General features: G+C 51.7%; 1 protein-coding gene across 5 annotated transcripts in view; it reads left to right on the forward strand.

Annotated features, from left to right (window-relative positions):
• Positions 1–13,090, forward strand: part of BCO2 (beta-carotene oxygenase 2) — a 29,899-nt gene extending 16,809 nt beyond the window's left edge. For 4 of the 5 annotated variants that reach the window (XM_025207651.1, XM_014521313.2, XM_025207650.1 and 1 more), the window contains 10 exons: positions 841–1,052; positions 2,005–2,120; positions 3,219–3,321; positions 4,601–4,729; positions 4,882–5,042; positions 5,574–5,741; positions 10,240–10,377; positions 10,912–11,094; positions 12,118–12,228; positions 12,571–13,090. In XM_025207651.1, coding sequence (XP_025063436.1) covers positions 863–1,052; positions 2,005–2,120; positions 3,219–3,321; positions 4,601–4,729; positions 4,882–5,042; positions 5,574–5,741; positions 10,240–10,377; positions 10,912–11,094; positions 12,118–12,228; positions 12,571–12,684 — 1,413 coding nt within the window. In that variant the 5' untranslated portion in view covers positions 841–862 and the 3' untranslated portion in view covers positions 12,685–13,090. The remainder of the gene's footprint in view (positions 1–840; positions 1,053–2,004; positions 2,121–3,218; positions 3,322–4,600; positions 4,730–4,881; positions 5,043–5,573; positions 5,742–10,239; positions 10,378–10,911; positions 11,095–12,117; positions 12,229–12,570) is intronic. The other variant, XM_025207649.1, reaches the window with a different exon arrangement.
• Positions 13,091–17,248: the final 4,158 nt, after the last annotated feature.

A 17,248-nucleotide genomic window follows, 5' to 3' on the forward strand; every position in this document is an offset into this window, starting at 1 on the left:
GGGTAGTTTAGGTCCCCTGCCGTCTGCGTCTCTTTAGTTTTTATGGTCTCCGAGAGCTGCCTCAGGAGCCCCGAGTCTAATTCTTCCCCTTGGTGTGGGGGTCTGTAGCAGACCCCTACCACCAAATCCCTTTCTCCTTGCCCCCCATGTAACCTAACCCACAATCCTTCTACTTTCTCCTCCTTTGATTCCGTCTTGACGAGGGTCGATGTGTATTGCTCATCGACATAGAGCGCAACCCCTCCCCCTTTCTTCCCCACCCTGTTCTTTCTGTACAGCCTATAACCCTCAATATGTACCGCCCAGTTGTGGGAAGAATCCCACCAGGTTTCTGCTAGCCCTACTAAGTCGTAGGTGTTTTCTGCAAGCAGGAGCGCTAGTTCATCCTGCTTGTTCCCCATGCTCCTAGCATTAGTATATAGGCACTTGAGCCCTGTGACTGGTGCCTTTGCTGCCCCCCAGCTCCGATTCCCAAGGGGCCCCTTATTGCTTACCCGCTCCATGTGCAATGGTGTGCTTTCTTTTAAAGAACACAAAACAGTCGTGCTAAAGTTAAAATAAAAGCCACGCCTGTGGTTTTCCTGTGGATCAGTCATTCTAGTTTTTCTTCACCATGAGGGTGGTGACATATTGGAGCAGGTGGTCTAGAGAGGCTGGGGACCCTAAGCCTGCAAATATGTGGGCCCATGAATGGGTGTGAGCTGCTCCATTGAGTTGACATATGTTCTGCCCTCCTCCTGAGCCGAACATGACTAGTGCACACACAGGGCTCAGGGGAGGTGGCATAACACTGACCGCTGTTCTTCTCTCTCTGATCCTGCCCTTCTTCCCTGCTGCCAGGTATAACCACTGGTTTGATGGCATGGCCCTTATGCACCAGTTCCGAGTAGCAGAGGGCAGTGTGACCTACAGGAGCAAATTCCTGCAGAGCGATTCTTACAGGGTGAACAGCCAGCACAACCGGATCGTGGTCTCTGAGTTCGGCACCTTGGCCATGCCAGATCCATGCAAGAGCATCTTCGGGCGCTTCATGGCCCGGTTTGAGCTGCCAGGTAAGGGGTGAACCAGACAGATGCCGTGTCCCTCGAGGCAGCAGGTGTCCATCTGGGAGCTGTGTTTCTGGGGATACTGCAGTGGGAGCTCTGTGAAGCTGGGTGGTTCAGTTCTGAGCAGATGCTTTTCTTAGAAGACCGCCCCTCTCCACAAGGCTGAGCCTGTGGTCGCGCTCTGCTGGGAGCAGTGCACTTTGCTTGGGGTTGTCTTCATCCAAAATAAAATTGTAGTTCCTGGCTAACAAAGCTACTGGCTCCTTGGGCCTGGCTTCCAAAGGCTTAGGCAGCCTTGGAGGGGGCTCTGCACAGGTCCCTCTGTGCATCAGTGGGGGGCTGCACCATGTCTGATTTGCTTCGTGGCAGGGTTCTGAGTAGAAATGCCCTCTCCTGAAGATCCCCATGCATTGTCAGTCAACAACCTTGAGTGGTCAGATACAGCCCTGCCCTGAGAGCACCTTGCCCTGCTTGGTTTGTAGGTCACTAGGCTAATGGCCATTGTATCCTAACAGAAAGCAGCAAGTGATATGGGGCCTGCTTGCCCACTGGTGATCTGGCCTCAGATACCACATGCAGTCTGAGTGCTGTGCTCCTGGTTTTGGTTGCATGGTGGCATCTGGGAGGTGGTCTGGCTTTATAAGAAGAGCTACTGCAGCCCACTCCAAAATCCCCTTTCCCTCAGCTCTGTGTGATACCACCTGCAATATGCATTTCCTTTCCCTTGCAAGGACCTGCAGCGAGGCTGCATAATGGGTTGTTAATGCCTGCCCCAGCATAAGAGAGATCTGTGTTGTTCTTTGGCCTGGAGGCAGGTCTGTGGGTGCCACTGCTGTGACTCCATCCAGGGAGGTGGTTGTGTCATTGTGAATGGGGTTGTTTGTGTAAATCTGTCTCATTGACCATGCTGGGACCTGGGCTTAATGCAGCTGCCTGCAGCATGGGGATTTTATTGCAGAGTCCACAGACAACTGCAGCGTAAACTATGTGATGTACAAGGGGGACTACTACGTCAGCACGGAGACAAACTTCATGCACCGAGTAGATCCGGAAACCCTTGAAACGAAGGAGAAGGTGATGGGCAGGGGGGTTGTGGGGTTTGTGCCCAGCTTGGGCCTCACCAGATAAGTGGGTCTTTGAGTTCACAAGTGCACTAGCAAGAATTGAGGGATGCTCCATGCCCCAGCAGAAAAGGCCTCTGGTGACAGGTGCCAAAATGGCCAGGGCAGCAGTGACAGCTCTTGGTCACCCAGCAGAGTCAGTGATGCCTCTGTTGTCCATGTGCTTTGGAAGAGCCACTTGATCACAAAGGCAGCTGCTGCGCTGGGAGGCCCAGTTGCTCCCGCTAGCAGGGTCAGACTTCTTGGAGCGGTTTTCTCAGCCAGGGTCCAGCTGGCCCTGTCCCAACTCACTCCTCTGCTCCTGTCCGCCACCTCTAGGGTACAAAGAGCCAACACAGGCTCTTGGGGAGTGCCAGGGGGATGCATGGAAGCACTCCTACAGGATCCTGGCCTTTCCCTGCATCCCCTCAATCTTCCATGTGCTCCAAGCCCTGAGCTGCTTCAAGGACCTGCACCTCTTTGCAGTTGCCTAATGTACTTGCAGACTTTAAGGACAGGTGCCCATGGCTAGCCAGCACCACAGACAGGCATAAACCAGAGGGAAAAGGCTCTGTCTTGCAAGTTGTTGTGTGCAGAGTCATGCTCACTTGCGTGGGCTGTACAATACCCTACGTCATGCTGTGTGAGAGTGTTTGCCTCTCCTGTTAAAGCCACAGTGAAACTCTTGTAGGTCTGCCAGGGTTCATCTCTAGCCCAAGTGTTGAAGGGGGTAGGGCGGGGGGTGAGGAGGTGGGCGGGGCAGGGGATTGATTTCTGTTTTCAAATGTCATCGCTCAGTGAGATGCTTATCGGTGGTTTTAGTCTTAAATCGTGTAGTCCGGGAAAGACGTGAGATGAAGCGGTTATACCTTTTCTGGCCTAATGATACAGCTGGCAGGATGTGAAACAAATTTTGGGGAAGCAAGAACCCTGATTCATTCAGGTCATAGTGTGTCCTTTGAAGGCATTTTGTGGCAAGCACCTAGAAGGTGTCACTTGCCTGGCACCTCTGGCAAATGTGCTGTGGCTAGTAGTCAGCCATGCCCACACTGATGCCCTTTTGCACTTGCAGGTGGACTGGAGCAGATTTGTGGCAGTGAATGGAGCGACGGCTCATCCACACTATGAGCCTGACGGGACAACATACAACATGGGCAACTCCTACGGGCAGCATGGTAAGGCAGGCCCTGCAGGAAAGTCGGACCGGCTGCTTGGCGCCTCTCCTAGGGCACCTCTGAAGTGATTAATGGTGCTGCAGGGCACAATGTGGGCAGAGTAGGCTGGGCTCTGAGTTATGGCAGCCATCCCTGGACATCAGTTTGCCACAGTGGTCCTGATCCTAACCACTGCCATGCCCTGTGCCTTGGGGCTGGCTGGCAGCAGGTGCGGTGGCCTGTTCCAGTGGGTACTGGCTGTGTGCCACAGGTCCATGGGCTGGTTCCTCCTCAGTGTAGGAAGCAGAGGTTGCTAGAAAGAGTCTGAGGCTGGAGCTAATTCAAAGCCCTTCACATCAGTGAGAGGGTTTTCCACTGATTTGAATGGAGGCCTTCCTGGGAGTGGTCTGGAATAAAGAGTGCCCTTTTCCCTTCCCTGCTCCTTGCTGCTTACTCCTGGCTAGGCCAGATTGCAATGCCCAAGCCCCACGCAAGGGGCTGCTCAACCTGATTTCGTTACTCCTGGAGTGCCCTGGGCTGCCAGGCTCAGTCCTGACCTCACTGCTCTTTTATTCTTGATGCATGGTCCATGCTTCAGGAATGTGCATCCAGCTCCTGCCTGGCCTGGGCTCTGCTCCCATCGCCTCTGTAGTTACTCACATGAGCCTTGTCCACCCCCTTGGGGATGACTAAATTCTGGGATAAACTATTGTGAACTTTCCTTGGGACGCAAGCTGCCATTTTTCCCTTTGATACAGCCACTGCGAAACAAGGATCTGCTCTGTATCTTCAGTGTGTTTCAGGGGAGGATCGGATGCTAAAGCTGGAGCTCCTGCTAAGAAATGCACCCACGTGGTGCCAGTGCCAGGTTAGGATGTAGGCTAGCCTGCACCCTGGGCCACAGGGACAGGCTTGGGAGACCTTAGCACAGATCTAAGGCAGGCTTGCATGCTGCCCAGTCAGTGAAGGAAAGGGGTGAGCACCTCTTTGGCAGAAGGCGTGAGAGCCTGCCCAAGGCCACTGTGCTGGGGAATGCCAGGCAAAGCTTTAGCAGCTGGTTATTTGGGGATTTAGCAGAAGCAGCTGACGGGATTTCAGGGTGTCTGGCTGGACTATCTAAGTCCAGTATTCAGATTTGTTGCCATGGGGACTGAAGCTAACAAATCCCCTCTCTAGCTTGAAAAAATACCCCAGCTCATGCATTCTCCAGTCATCTCTAATCCATCCAGGAGGTGAGCACGGCTGTGGCTAATGCCTGGCCTGTGTCTCGGGACTAATGTGCACTCTTTCTTCTCCGCAGGCTCCAAGTACAACATTATCCGGGTCCCTGCACAGCGGTTGGCCTGTGGGGATACTCTGCAGGGTGCGGAAGTGCTGTGCTCCATTGCCCCGGCAGAGAGGAGGAAGCCTTCCTATTATCACAGCTTCGGTGAGGGTCTCCCATGTCCTCCAGGTGGACTCAATGCAGCTCATGGATTGACATGTGCTGTCACAGGGCAAAGCAGACTGACTCCCTGTTTCCCTGCTGCTTGCCTTTGGGAGCAACATGTGCTGAGTCTTTCCCCTGTTCTACCCCCTCAGGGATGAGTGAGAACTATGTGATCTTCATCGAGCAGCCCCTCAAGATGGACCTGTGGCATATCATCACCGCCAAGCTCCGGAGGAAGCCCATTTCTGAAGGACTCCGCTGGGAGCCGCACTGCAACACGCGCTTCCACGTGGTGAATAAGCACACGGGGCAGGTAGGCCTGCAGCTCCTTCTCTTCACATTGCAGGGTCCTGGGTGGAGTGGGTCACAGCAGAAGCTGCTGCACTTGGGGCTTAAAGCCAGTGGCTTAGACTTCCTGGAGAGGGAATCTCTGCCATGCCCCAGGAAACCAAGGGGAAGCCAGTTAGGGGCTTGTGAGAGCCTGTTCTGGAACTACACAATTGCTCAAGGACTGAGAAGCCCAGAGCTTCACTCGGTGGTGCTAGATGGCAAGTGTAGGACCCCAAGAAGGGCCTGAGTGCCAGCCACTGCTGCCCCTTCTTTGGTCAGAGACATGGATTCTCCTGCCACTGGTGGGAGTGGATCTACAGCATGGACACAGTGCCCTGGAGATGGAACAAGGTGCAAGGGGATGCTTACTGTGATATGCCAAGACCCAGTTGGTCTTGCACTGCTGCTGATCAAGGGAGCTGTAAACTGCCATCCCAAAGGGGCTTTAACCAGCAGAAAGAGTGGGGAAGGTGAGAGGGGCTGAGATGCAAACCTTTCTCTGGTCTCCCTGCAGCTGCTTGCAGGTCAGTTTTACAGCAAGCCTATTCTTACTTTCCACCAAATCAATGCCTTTGAAGACCAGGGCTGTGTGGTGCTAGACATCTGCTGTCAGGACAATGGAGACTCCTTGGCTATCTACCAGCTCCAAAACCTGCGCAAAGCTGGGGAGGGCCTGGACCAGGTAAGGCTGCAGAGACTGGCTGGCCCTGGGCTGGTGGAGCTGCAGAGTGGCTTTGTATTCCCTGGTGTTAGCCTCGTGGGGGTGTGGGTGACTCTTATGTGCAAAGCAAGAACTTAAGACACGACTTGTATGAAAGTGGAAGTGGAGGGGATGAGAGTGGGCCAGAAAGGGCAGTAGGAGGAATGGAGAAGGTAGTTGCAGCCCTGTGCAGCCTGGCTCTTCTCTGCCCAGCAGTGCCCTGCCATGCTGTAGAGGGCAACACGGAGCTATGCTGGACTGGTCCTGACCAGCTCCTATTGCTACGTGCTGTGCTGTAGCATACTGCACCTGCTGCACTCTGTGGGAAGGCACTGTGCTGAGCTCAGACACGCTGCCTTCCCTTGGCATGCAGGGAGGCACCTGCAGCATGGGCCCAGCCCATGCCAGTTGTAGCTGGGCACCTTGCTCTGCCAAACTGACCCACAGGAGAAAATATCCTGCTGGTGCCCTGTGGGGAATTGGAGGCACTATTACATGCAACACAGCCCTCATCACTGTAGACTGTATTGGTTCATACCAAATTCGGTTGTGCTGCCTAGAGCAGGGGTGTCAAGCATGGGGTGCAGATGAGCTTGAGGACCCTGGCTTAGAGCGTCAGCTTTATAAGGCAGGGAAGAGGGATCCGCTTGGTTTCCACACATCCATATTATCAAATGAATGCAAATTCATTCCACCCCCATAACTCTTAATGCCGTTTTCAGAACCTTAGCCTGTTTAGGGAAGGGGGAGAAAGGGGCTTTGTTTTACTTTGGTTTTAGCTAGTTAGAGTCATGTCAACAGGTTGTGTGCTTCACTTAAACCTGTGTGTGTACAGGCACTGGGTCTAGGGCAGAGACCAGCCACAAGTGCCAGCCCAATCCAGGATGTGGGACCATGTCATGCAGCTGAGGGGACTCTCCACTGGTCTGGGAATTTGGTGGGGAAGGAGCGGTGGCAGTGGATCCAGCCAGCAGACCCTTTGAGCATCACTGGCAGAGCCTGTTCTCACCATATTTATACGCATATAATGCATACTCCAATTTCCCCCACCTGGTGTTAGGGGAAAGGCTGTGAGTTCTGTGTGTGGAAATATACTATTTAAAATACTATTAAAGACCTTACTATACAAAGTCTGTGGTAGGGGAAAAAAAGAAAGGTGGAGGGATGGGGGACTTGCATGTATTTCAAGAAGCAATGTGTGGGTATTGGTTCCACTCGCACATTAGATAACCGACGCTTCATCACAACCCTGCTCCGCAGAGACCATTCAAGTATGATTTCACTAATGTGTCTCCCGTCTCAGCAGAAGAGCATGTTGTTACATGAGTCCTGTGTTGTTTTCCTCTCCTTGAATTTAGGCTTTTTTTCTTAATGAGAAGGCTAGAATTGTAGTTAATTTTATTCCAGAACTTCTTGATGTACTGCCCTTCCACAAATATTTGTACAGGCTGTTAGAAAAATACCCTGCGCTGCTCCCAGACATGGTTTATGTGAAGCCTATGAGTTTTCACTCAGGGTACTTACGGACATTCCTCAAGGAATCCATTTCTAAGCACTTGGAGGAGAAGGTGATTAGGAACAGCCAGTATGGATTCACCAAGGGCAAGTCATGTCTGACTGACCTGATTGCCGTCTCTGATGAGATGACTGGCTCTGTGGCTGGAGGAAGACCAGTGAATGTGGTATATCTTGAGTTTAGCAAGGCTTTTGATACGATCTCCTACAACGTTCTCACAAGCAAGCTAAGGAAGTACAGGTTCAGTGACTCAGCTGTAAACTGGCTAGAAAATGGGATAGATCATTGGGCTCAGAGGATAGTAGTCAATGACTCTGTCTAGTTGGCAGCTGGTAGCAAGTGCAGTTCCCTCGGGGTTGGTCCTGGGGCTCATTTTGATCAATATTTTCATCAATGACCTGGAAGGGTAATGACATCCTGGGCTGCATGGGTAGGAGCATTGCCAGCAGATCGAGGGCAGTGATTATTCCCCTCTATTCAGCACTGAGGGGGTCACATCTGGAGTCCTGTGCCCAGTTTTGGGCCCCCATTACAGAAAGGATGTGGACAAATTAGAGAGTCCACTCAAGGGCAACAAAAATGGTTCAGGGGCTGGAGCACATGACTTCTGAGGAGAGGCTGAGGGAACTGGCTTATTTAGACTGGAGAGGAGAAGACGGAGCGGGGATTTAATAGCAGCCTCCAATTCCCTGCAGGGGGTTCAAAAGAGGATGGAGCTGGACTGTTCCCAGTGTGGCAGAGAACAGGACAAGGAGCAATGGGCTCAAGTTGCAGCAAGGGAAGTTTAGGTTAGATATTAGGAAAAACTTTCTCACGAGGAGGGTAGTAAAGCACTGGAATGGGTTACCCAGAGAGGCTGTGGACTGTCTATCCTTGGAGTTTTGTAAGGCCTGGCTAGATAAAACCTTGGGATGATGTAGTTGGGGCCCATCCTGCTTTAAGCAGGGGGTTGGTCTAGATGTGACCTTCTGAGGTCCCTTCCAGCCCTCATGTCCTATGATTCTGTGACTGTGCCTTCCCCTGTGAAGCTATGAAGCGGGGAAGGTGGCGAGTCATTTCTAGAGCACATATTAACAAATGCAGTGGTTCACATGTCTTTGCTTAGGAGATCTATCTTTGATTACACGCATACCTCACCAGCAGAAGTTGTGATGTTTTAAAGGCCTGTTTATCTGAAGCTTATCTCCTTGGTTTAACCTGTTCAGTGGCACCTCTGTGCCCTTGTGGACACATTTCCTCATTATTGGGGGCCCTCTGGGTTTGGCACAGCTGACAAGCTGATAGGTGTCCAGCCTGGTACCCACCTCCTCTGGGTGTTTGGTGCTGGGCTTTCCCATCTCCTACAAATCCCATCTCCTACAAGAGCTAAAGCTCTTGCTCCTCTTGGGCCTATGCTGAGCCCAGTTAGCAGAGGGCTATGGGGGCAGGCTGTGAAAACACTCAAGGGCATCTGCCTTTACCTGAGACGTACAAACATGCACCTGCAGCCCATTCCCCGGGGAAGGCCTTGGGCCAGTGGTCTTTCAACCTTTTTTCATTTGTGGCCCCCTAAAAAAAAAATTGACTGTAGGCACAGACCCCTTTAAAAATCTATTGTGTGTATAGCAAACATAAATAGGTAATTACTGATAACCAGTTGTGTTAAAATAATAATAATATCAATGATAACAATAACACAGTTTTGTGAACTCACCATTTCAGTATCAGTTCTAATGAGATGGTTGAGCTTGTTTCTTGGAAACAGGGAAAAAGGATGTGAAAGTTTGGTAGGGTAGATGACAGTTTCAGTCTTAGATCTCCTGAAACATCCCATTTGTGTTTGTGTTTCCTTTTATCGATACTAAGACTGAAAATCCACTTTTGCATAAGTACGTGGTAGTGAACGACATCAAGGAGTTAATGGTTTTATCCGTCGGATCAGAGTACTCCTTTTTTATCTTCAACCAGAATTGGGCAGGAGGTTCCTGGTTGAATTCAAGTTTCAGTCCATTGTCACAGGGTAACTCAAGTCATTCCTCTTCTTCTTTAGCTGTTAGGACCTAGAGTTGCTATCTGCTACAAAGGGGTTATTCTCATTCTCACTGCCCACTTCAGGAACGCAAAAACTGCAAATCTGCAAAACTGAGATTTGAGCACCAGCAAGTATTTCTGGATTCGCTTTTCACATCTGTCTAGTGGCAACTCATTTTCAGACAAAAAAGTTGTCAAGGGATTTGAATGTTTTGAAAGTTGTTTTGCTTTTACTCAAGGAACCCAGAGTGAAGTTTCTTGATGAAAGCCACCAGATACAGTTCCCTGCATATGCAGTTAATCATTCACCCATGGATTCCCCCAGCTTCTCAAAATAGACCCTCATGCCTTCGTATGTATTATACATGTGCTGTGAAGAGAGAAAGTCAGGGCACAGACCGAGCGAGTAGATGTATCCCCATACCCCACTAGACTTCTGCTGGTGGCCTCCCGTGAGTTTTGTAGAACTGACATTTCTCTAAAAACATGTGCAGTTCTTATCGTTCCAAAAAAGCTTTCCATAAGTGCCTCAAGGCACTGCCAGTTTTCCCAATGGAGATTCCATCCTAACTGGTATGTGCTCTCTGTCTCTCACACACACGCACATCCACACCCACATCCAACAGCAGCAGCACCGGCAGTGCTTCCCCTTAGGGCGGGGGTCGCCATCTTTACAGCCACCTGGGGGTCCGTGGACCACAGGTTGAAAACCCGTGCCTTGGGCAATACCTGGGATGGGGTTTCTAGCTCCCATCTCAGCACTGATCGCACAAGGGGCGAAGAAGAGCTATTGCTAAAGGCCTCAGTCCCCATCTGTCACTGGTGCTTGGGGGCAGGCTGTGGGGCAGGGGTTAGGCCCCTTCACCGGTGCTGATCCCATCAAGGGGACCTAGTTTAACCATCTGTATTCCTCTCTTGCCCTCCCCCACACCTAATTGCCTCTCTTCCTTCCAGGTCTATAATGCGGTGCCCAAAGCATTCCCTCGCCGCTTCGTCCTCCCTCTGACCGTGAGCTCAGACACACCTGTGGGGCAGAACCTCAGCCCCCTGTCCTACACGTCAGCGAGCACTGTGAAGGAAGCAGATGGGAAGGTAGGTGTCAAAGCCACAAGCAGCTGCATTTAAGGAAATGGTGCAGCCTCATCTGCCCTGGGAGGGATCTCCTAGACACTGCAAAGTGGGGCCCGCATGTGCTGGGACTTGCTGCTCCAGTGCAGGTGGAAGTCAAGTCCCTGCCTTCTCCTGGCTACAGCACTACTATTGGCTGCCTTCCCTTCATTGCCTTTTCATGGTGCTGTGGCTGCCGTGCCAGCCACTGCACTCCCTCCCAGAGAGAGTAGAGGACCAAGCAACACCTTCCGTTTGTCAAATGTTTTCGGCTCCTTTCAGCTGGCAGTGCACAAGCACATGCTGCTGCTCTTAGGGCTTGGGGGAGGTCTTTCCCTGGGAAGTGAAAGCATGAGGGCCCTTTTGATGTTCTCAGGGCGATGTGCTTGTGGGTGGACAAGAAAGCCAGGAGGAGACAAAGCCACAGCAGCCCCCACAAGCCTGTCACCTTTCCGGCCTGGCTGTGTCAGGTGTTCCTGGAACTAGATAGGCATCAGCGTTCCTCTCTGCTTGCCCTAGGTCTGGTGCACCCACGAAGACCTCCACCCTGAAGGTCTGGAGGAAGCCGGGGGCTTGGAGTTCCCCCACATTAACTATGCCCAGTGCAATGGCAGGAAGTACCGCTTCTTCTACGGCTGTGGCTTTCGTCACCTGGTAGGAGCTTCACTGATCAAGATTGACACAGAGACCAAGGAAATGAAGGTGAGATGATGTAGCTGCCTCTTTCGGACCCAGCTGCTGTCTCCACGGAGTGACCTCCCTGTCACCTCGCTGCTGCTATCCTGTTGTGCCTGTGCCTCCCCCCCTCCAACTAGCACAGAGAATAGGTTGGAATTTCTGTAATGGAGGGGGATAATTGGTCTCCATTCCTTTTCAGGACTGGGCATCCTCCACCTGCACTGGAGCACCCTCATATAAGGAGGGGTCTTGCTCTGGGTCTCTGCACATAGCAGGGAAGGGGAATGGGAAGAGGAAGGGCCTGCATTTATGGGGGTCAGAGCATGATGCTCTTGACTGATGAAGGTAGGGGAAATGCTCATATATTGCTCAGTACAAATCCAATGGACCCCGTGGTGGAGCGCTAATGCTGCTAGCACACTTCAAGTCAGGCTGTTGATGCTCAGGACAGCAAACAGAGCCAGAGATATTGTATCCTATGTAAGGCACAGGCCTAGGCAGTTTATATTGTCCCCTGCTTTCCCTGGACGACTAGCAGTCTGGGCTGATGATGACAGATCCTCAGGCCAGGAATGGATGTGGGAGGGTGCAGTGGTGCAGTTGCACCCTGCCTTTGCTGCCAGGTCACTACCAAGACCTCTGGTCTCAGCTGTCGGACACAGGTGCAGTGAGCTCTTCACTGCTGGTGCACCCCACAGCCCATTTTTCCTGGATCCATCCTGGATTTGCTCTGGCCTCACCCTTGTCGGTGGCATAAAACAGTTGAGTCTGGAAAGCTTCTGCTGCTTTTCTGGATTTATGCCTCAGACCTCCTCCTATCTCTTCCATTGCCTGCCAGCACGTAGAGAATGGGGCTTTCCTGAAGCATAGTCTTAAATCACAGAGGCTGGTGTCATTCACAGCTAGGCCAGGCTGTGCATGGAGGCTTGGGGCATGTTGAACACTTCCAGGCACACAGGATCTCCGTATCTCTGGAGATCGCAGCACGGCCTGATCCTGCCTTGGGTATTAATGCAGCTCTCCATCTTGTCCTCCTTTGCTGCCTAGGTTTGGCAAGAGGAAGGCTTCTACCCGTCAGAGCCTGTGTTTGTGCCAGTGCCGGGGGCCACAGCAGAAGACAGCGGGGTCATCCTGTCTGTAGTGCTCTCTCCCTTGCAGGTAATTTGTTCTGTTGCTGGAAATGCTGGAGACAGAAATGCCAGTTGTGTGGGTTTTCACACTTGTGGGATGGATTCAGTGCTGTGTCCTGGACACAGCTGATACTACATCCCCAGGCTCATCTGCTTGCCAGGCCCTGTATGGTTGAGGGCTTTGCAGCCCCTCGCAGCCAGCAAGAGGCCACTTAACAGCTCTGTACCCAGAGGCAAAGCTTCCCTGAGGGCATATAGGTGTCCCTCCCTCCTGACCGTGTGTCCTGGGGGGTTCGGCTATGGCTGGATGCACCCCGGGGCTGGGGAGGGAGCCCAGAACTGCTGTTCCCTTTGCTTTTTGGTTCTGCAGAATCAAAGCAACTTCCTGCTCGTCCTGGATGCCGAGACCTTCAGCGAGCTGGGCCGTGCAGAGGTCCCCGTGCCCATGTCCTATGGATTCCATGGCATCTTTGTGCCCCGCTAGCAAATGGTACGCACCATGGCGACGAGACATTACAAAACCATTGATTAATAGAAAACATCATTAGGTACAGAATTTCTTTGGTTAATTAAAGCTTATGGGCAATGAGTACATACACAAATACATCCCTTTCCAGTATATACAGCAACAGAATAATTTTTACTGACTAAATCAAAGGTGCAGTGTTGAACTTTGTGTTGCTCGTACAGGCATTCATCTCGTGCTTGAAGATTCTGGTCCTCACACATACTCCAGATTGTTATGAGTTAGACATCCCTTGTTATTAATGGTCCTCCATTTACTCTGTTGCTTAAATGCCCATTGATGATGGTCACAGGGATACATCACAACCCCTTTACTCACTTCAAGACCCACGGATACCAGTGGATATATGGTAATACAAAAATTGGCACTAACAGTAACCACATGAGCTACAATTCGCTGTACGAATTGGTACAACATTGTACCAAATTAATTTATCAATTGCTGCAACTATAATTTGGTGTTTTTTTTTCAATTTGTTGAAGTACTGGCAGGATGTCTCCTACTACCTGTTCCCCAATTCCCAGGCATGACAATGAACTTGTTCATGGTTTCCCAGTGCTTTGCATTTCAGCCGTAGCATAGCTTAGTTTATTAGCTAAGACTTTAATGTTCATATTGTCCATGACAGCTGCTCCCAATCCAGCTTCACTCAGGCCAGTTGCTATAACATCTCTTCTTCACCTGTGGGTATACACCTGTGTAGTTTTAATATACCATAAATCCAACCAACATTGCCAACCTTGATGGCATGCCAGAATAAAAAGGGGGACGCCTTAAATTTTTAGCAATCATTATCACATTTCCCACACATAACCATAAAACTGAGTACCCTGTGAGGTCCATGGACACTGTATTTGATTTATGTGAGATAACTAGATGGGAACAATGGTTAAATAAGGGTAAATATAAAAGAAAAGTTTAAATAATACTATAATTCACCAGTCAAGCAGGCACAACTAAAGCTAAGTGGGACAAGCTACCTTAACACAAAGATACCTGTCGCTCAGGGCCAGGTCAAACCCCAGGTGCCTCTGCTGTTCTTATCCCCCACTATGCCCCATCCTCTCCTCCCATCCTCTGTGCTGCTCTGACTGGGACGTGGGGGGCTCTGGAGACCAGTACAGAGGACGGAGGATAACTCCAGCAATTCAGCGGTGATGCCATCTGCACAACAAGCAGTGCTGGCACTAACCTAACCCTGCTGTTTGTCTGTAGCCAGTGGAAGCCAAGGGGGGAGACAGACTTTGAACAAGGGTGACAGTGAAGCAGGGAAGAAGGATTTTATGGGCCAGGATCTCTTACTGCAAACAGAATAGTACAGTTCCTCCCTCCACCCTTCAGTTACCCCTTCTTTTGGGCTATTAACAACTGTAAAGGGTCACACCAAGAAGCAGAGGATTCAAGTAGGCAAATGGAGTAGATGGTATACACCAGAAAACCCTTCCAGAGCTCTCCGGACAAGCCCTGCTGCCGCCTGAGCCCTGGATTGTACTTGTGTTGCATTGGCCTGCATCCCCCCACCCCGGGCATTCACTCCAGCTCAGGCCAGTCTGGTTCTACATAAAGCTAGAGGCACCAAGGCAGGTAGCTGAGACTAGGTTTGCACCCATGAGTGTGTAATACCTAGAGAATCCCCACCCCCTCACAGAGGTGCAGCGCATGCCTTGGAGGCAGGAGCAGGCGATGTCCCCCGGTCTCAGCCAAGGTTGCTGGCTGCTGTGCTGCAGGCCAGATCAATGCACAGGCTCTTCTTTGCTAGCCCAACCTGTGTGTCCGCTATGATGCCTCTTGCGGTTGAAAGGAGCTCCTTTCTCAGTCAGCACAACCGACTCCACGTGGCTAAACACAAGGTGGTGCTCTACACCAGCCAGCGTCCCTGTTCTTCACTGCTGGAGCTTAGTACCAGTGTGCTAACACCTACTGGCTGCCTGCCTGAGCCCTGCTCCCCGGGCAGCAGCAATCCTGATGCTTCGCTCTAAGGAAGTATCCCTCGCTCACCAGGTACAGCCCTGCCTGGGGGAGGATGCTGTGTGTACTCCATCCTGGGGAGCAGTCACGGGGAGAGACCAGAAGCTGTGGGGTAATAAAACCTGTTGACTGCAAAAAGCATTGTCACCACTTTTTCTCCGTCCCCCACCTTACCCCTTCACACAGCAAAGGGTCAGCAGCTGCTGTGGGCAGGGCTCAGCCCAAAGCTAGATACAAGGGCTGGACACAGGCAGGAGGGAGCAGATATGGCCCATGAGACTTGAGCTTGGGCATAAAGCTTCATTTTATCACCTGAAAATGCCAGGTTTTGATCATGCTTCATGCATGTGCATCATGGTCTGTTGCAGCGGGGAGCTGTCCCTTTTCTTTTGTACTCAACAGCGTTGTAGTCCGTTTCCTGCACTTTGACTTTATGGCGGGCACCTGCAGGGTGGAGGCCCTCCCAGATGTACACAGCAATGCTCTCAGTCACGCTGCAGATGAGAGAGGCACCAAGTGACAGGTGAAAGGGAATGGGCAAATTATTGGCCAGGCACTGCTGTGAAGCAGGAAGAAAGAGAGCAAGCAGGTATTTGTCCTTCAGCAATAATTATTAACCTGATATCACCCATTCCAAGTCCTCAAGACTTCAGGGGATTTTGCTCTTCTACTCAGCATCAAACCGATTGCCAGGCTAGGAGAATTCCTTCCTTTCTGGCCCAAGTCTCATAAAGACCGTGGACTTTGCCCTTTCACTATAACTGGAACAAAGAAAAGAGCAAGTCAAACTAGATGGCTTCAGGCACAGCTGCTTCCTAATGGATGAATGAAGAGATGGAAGGCCTAAGGAAAGGGAAGACGGTGTGAATCCAAGCAGCAGCCTGATGCACAAAGGTTTGGACCTTTGCACCTGAGAGAAGGTGGCTGAATAGTTTGCAACAGGCTCTTAATTTGCTCTCTAAATCTCACCCCATCTATTTCACACCAGAAACCCTAATCACAGGAAATGAACAGCAGCCAAGTTGCAGCACTTGCATAGAGCAGGAGTTTTGCACTGTCAAGTGCCACTGTGCAAACAGGGGGCAAGTTTCCTCTCCCACAAAGCACCCATACCTCCTATCACAATCTGCCACCCGTCCCACACTGCCTGGCTGATTCAGCTGCCCATGACTGGCCCTGCGGGCCCAGTATTTCCCACAGCTTCTGAAGTTCATGAAGAGTTTGGTGCTTTCCATTGCACAGGAAGACGGTGGAGGAGCGGTCAATGTAAAGGAAAGGAGGCAGAAGTGGATGAGGCCACAGGATATAACATAGGCTGCTCTGAGCCCCAGTTTACTAGAATGTAGTGAGTATCCTGCAAACCCACTATTACCATCCAGTTCCCCTTCCGCCGTAGCTCAGTCCCTTGTGCTCTTCCCAAGCCAGTCGCCAGACCTGACACCACACTCCGACATGCCTCCTCACCCCCTACACAGCTGGGAGACATGTATGCCCCTTTGGGAGATAACACAGCAGAGAAGTGGTGCCAAAGACACACTGAGTTTTGTAGGAGACTATGAATGCAAGGAAAGCACTTGAAGACCTACAAAAAACTGGAACTCTTGGTTCCAAAATGATACCTTTTATTAGCCCAAGTGGGAAATCATAAGAAAATTGGAAAGTACTCGGGCGCTTTGAAAGACCGTGTGCAGCTGACGGCCCTGAACCAACAGCATCTCACCCCAGAGCACCAGCCCATGGCCGAGTACACACCTCTCTTCTGCAGCTCTGCCAAACATCAAAGCTGGAGAAGACAGGGAGGGAGTTGTATCTGTCCTGGTTTCAGCTCTGAAGTCGGGGTGTGCATTGCTGAAGTCGGGCACAAGCAGCATCGAACAGCGTAGGGTTGGGTTACCCCACCACATAAATACCAGCAGCCTGTCATGTGAATGACCCGTGGGCAGCATCAGGGAGCTGGGGCTGTGGGGCAGAGGGGAGCGAACAGGTGGCTCTGCTGTGCTGGAGGGCAGGGCTGATCCCACCTGGAAGGCTTGAGCAGGGAAGCACTTTTCCACTTGAGGTTCACCCCGTCACTGCTTGTGGCACGGATGGGGCATGCCCTGTAGGGCTGGCTTTAGGCATGTCCAAAACCCTAGCGTAGTCCAGAACGAGTCACAAGCCTCTGCTCCAAATCCTGCTTGAACTCGTGCAGGAGGAGCCGGCAGCCACGTCCTCACCTGGCTCCACGTGCCCGTTTGCTGCCATGACCCTCGTCGCTGTCACCGCAGCCTTTGGGAGGGAAAAGCACAGCAGGGCGAGCGCCCAGGGCCCTGAGACGCTGGGCAGGAGACTCCTGAGGGAAGGGGGATGGAAGGCTATTAATGGCCAGAGAGCTGCTTCCTAATTAATAGCTTTCATCTAGCGAACAGCGAGGTTGGAGACGTTTCCTCGGGCCTGTCTCCCCCAACAGCCGCTGGGTAGCAGGGAGGGCACTGAACGGGCACCGAGCACTGTAGGACCTCTGGGTCCGACCTCGCCTGCGCAGCATCCTCTTCTGCCACCGCCGGAAACCCGG

The sequence above is a fragment of the Alligator sinensis genome, unplaced genomic scaffold (genome assembly GCF_000455745.1).
Source record: "Alligator sinensis unplaced genomic scaffold, ASM45574v1 scaffold1241_1, whole genome shotgun sequence".
In the NCBI taxonomy this organism is placed as follows: domain Eukaryota; kingdom Metazoa; phylum Chordata; order Crocodylia; family Alligatoridae; genus Alligator; species Alligator sinensis.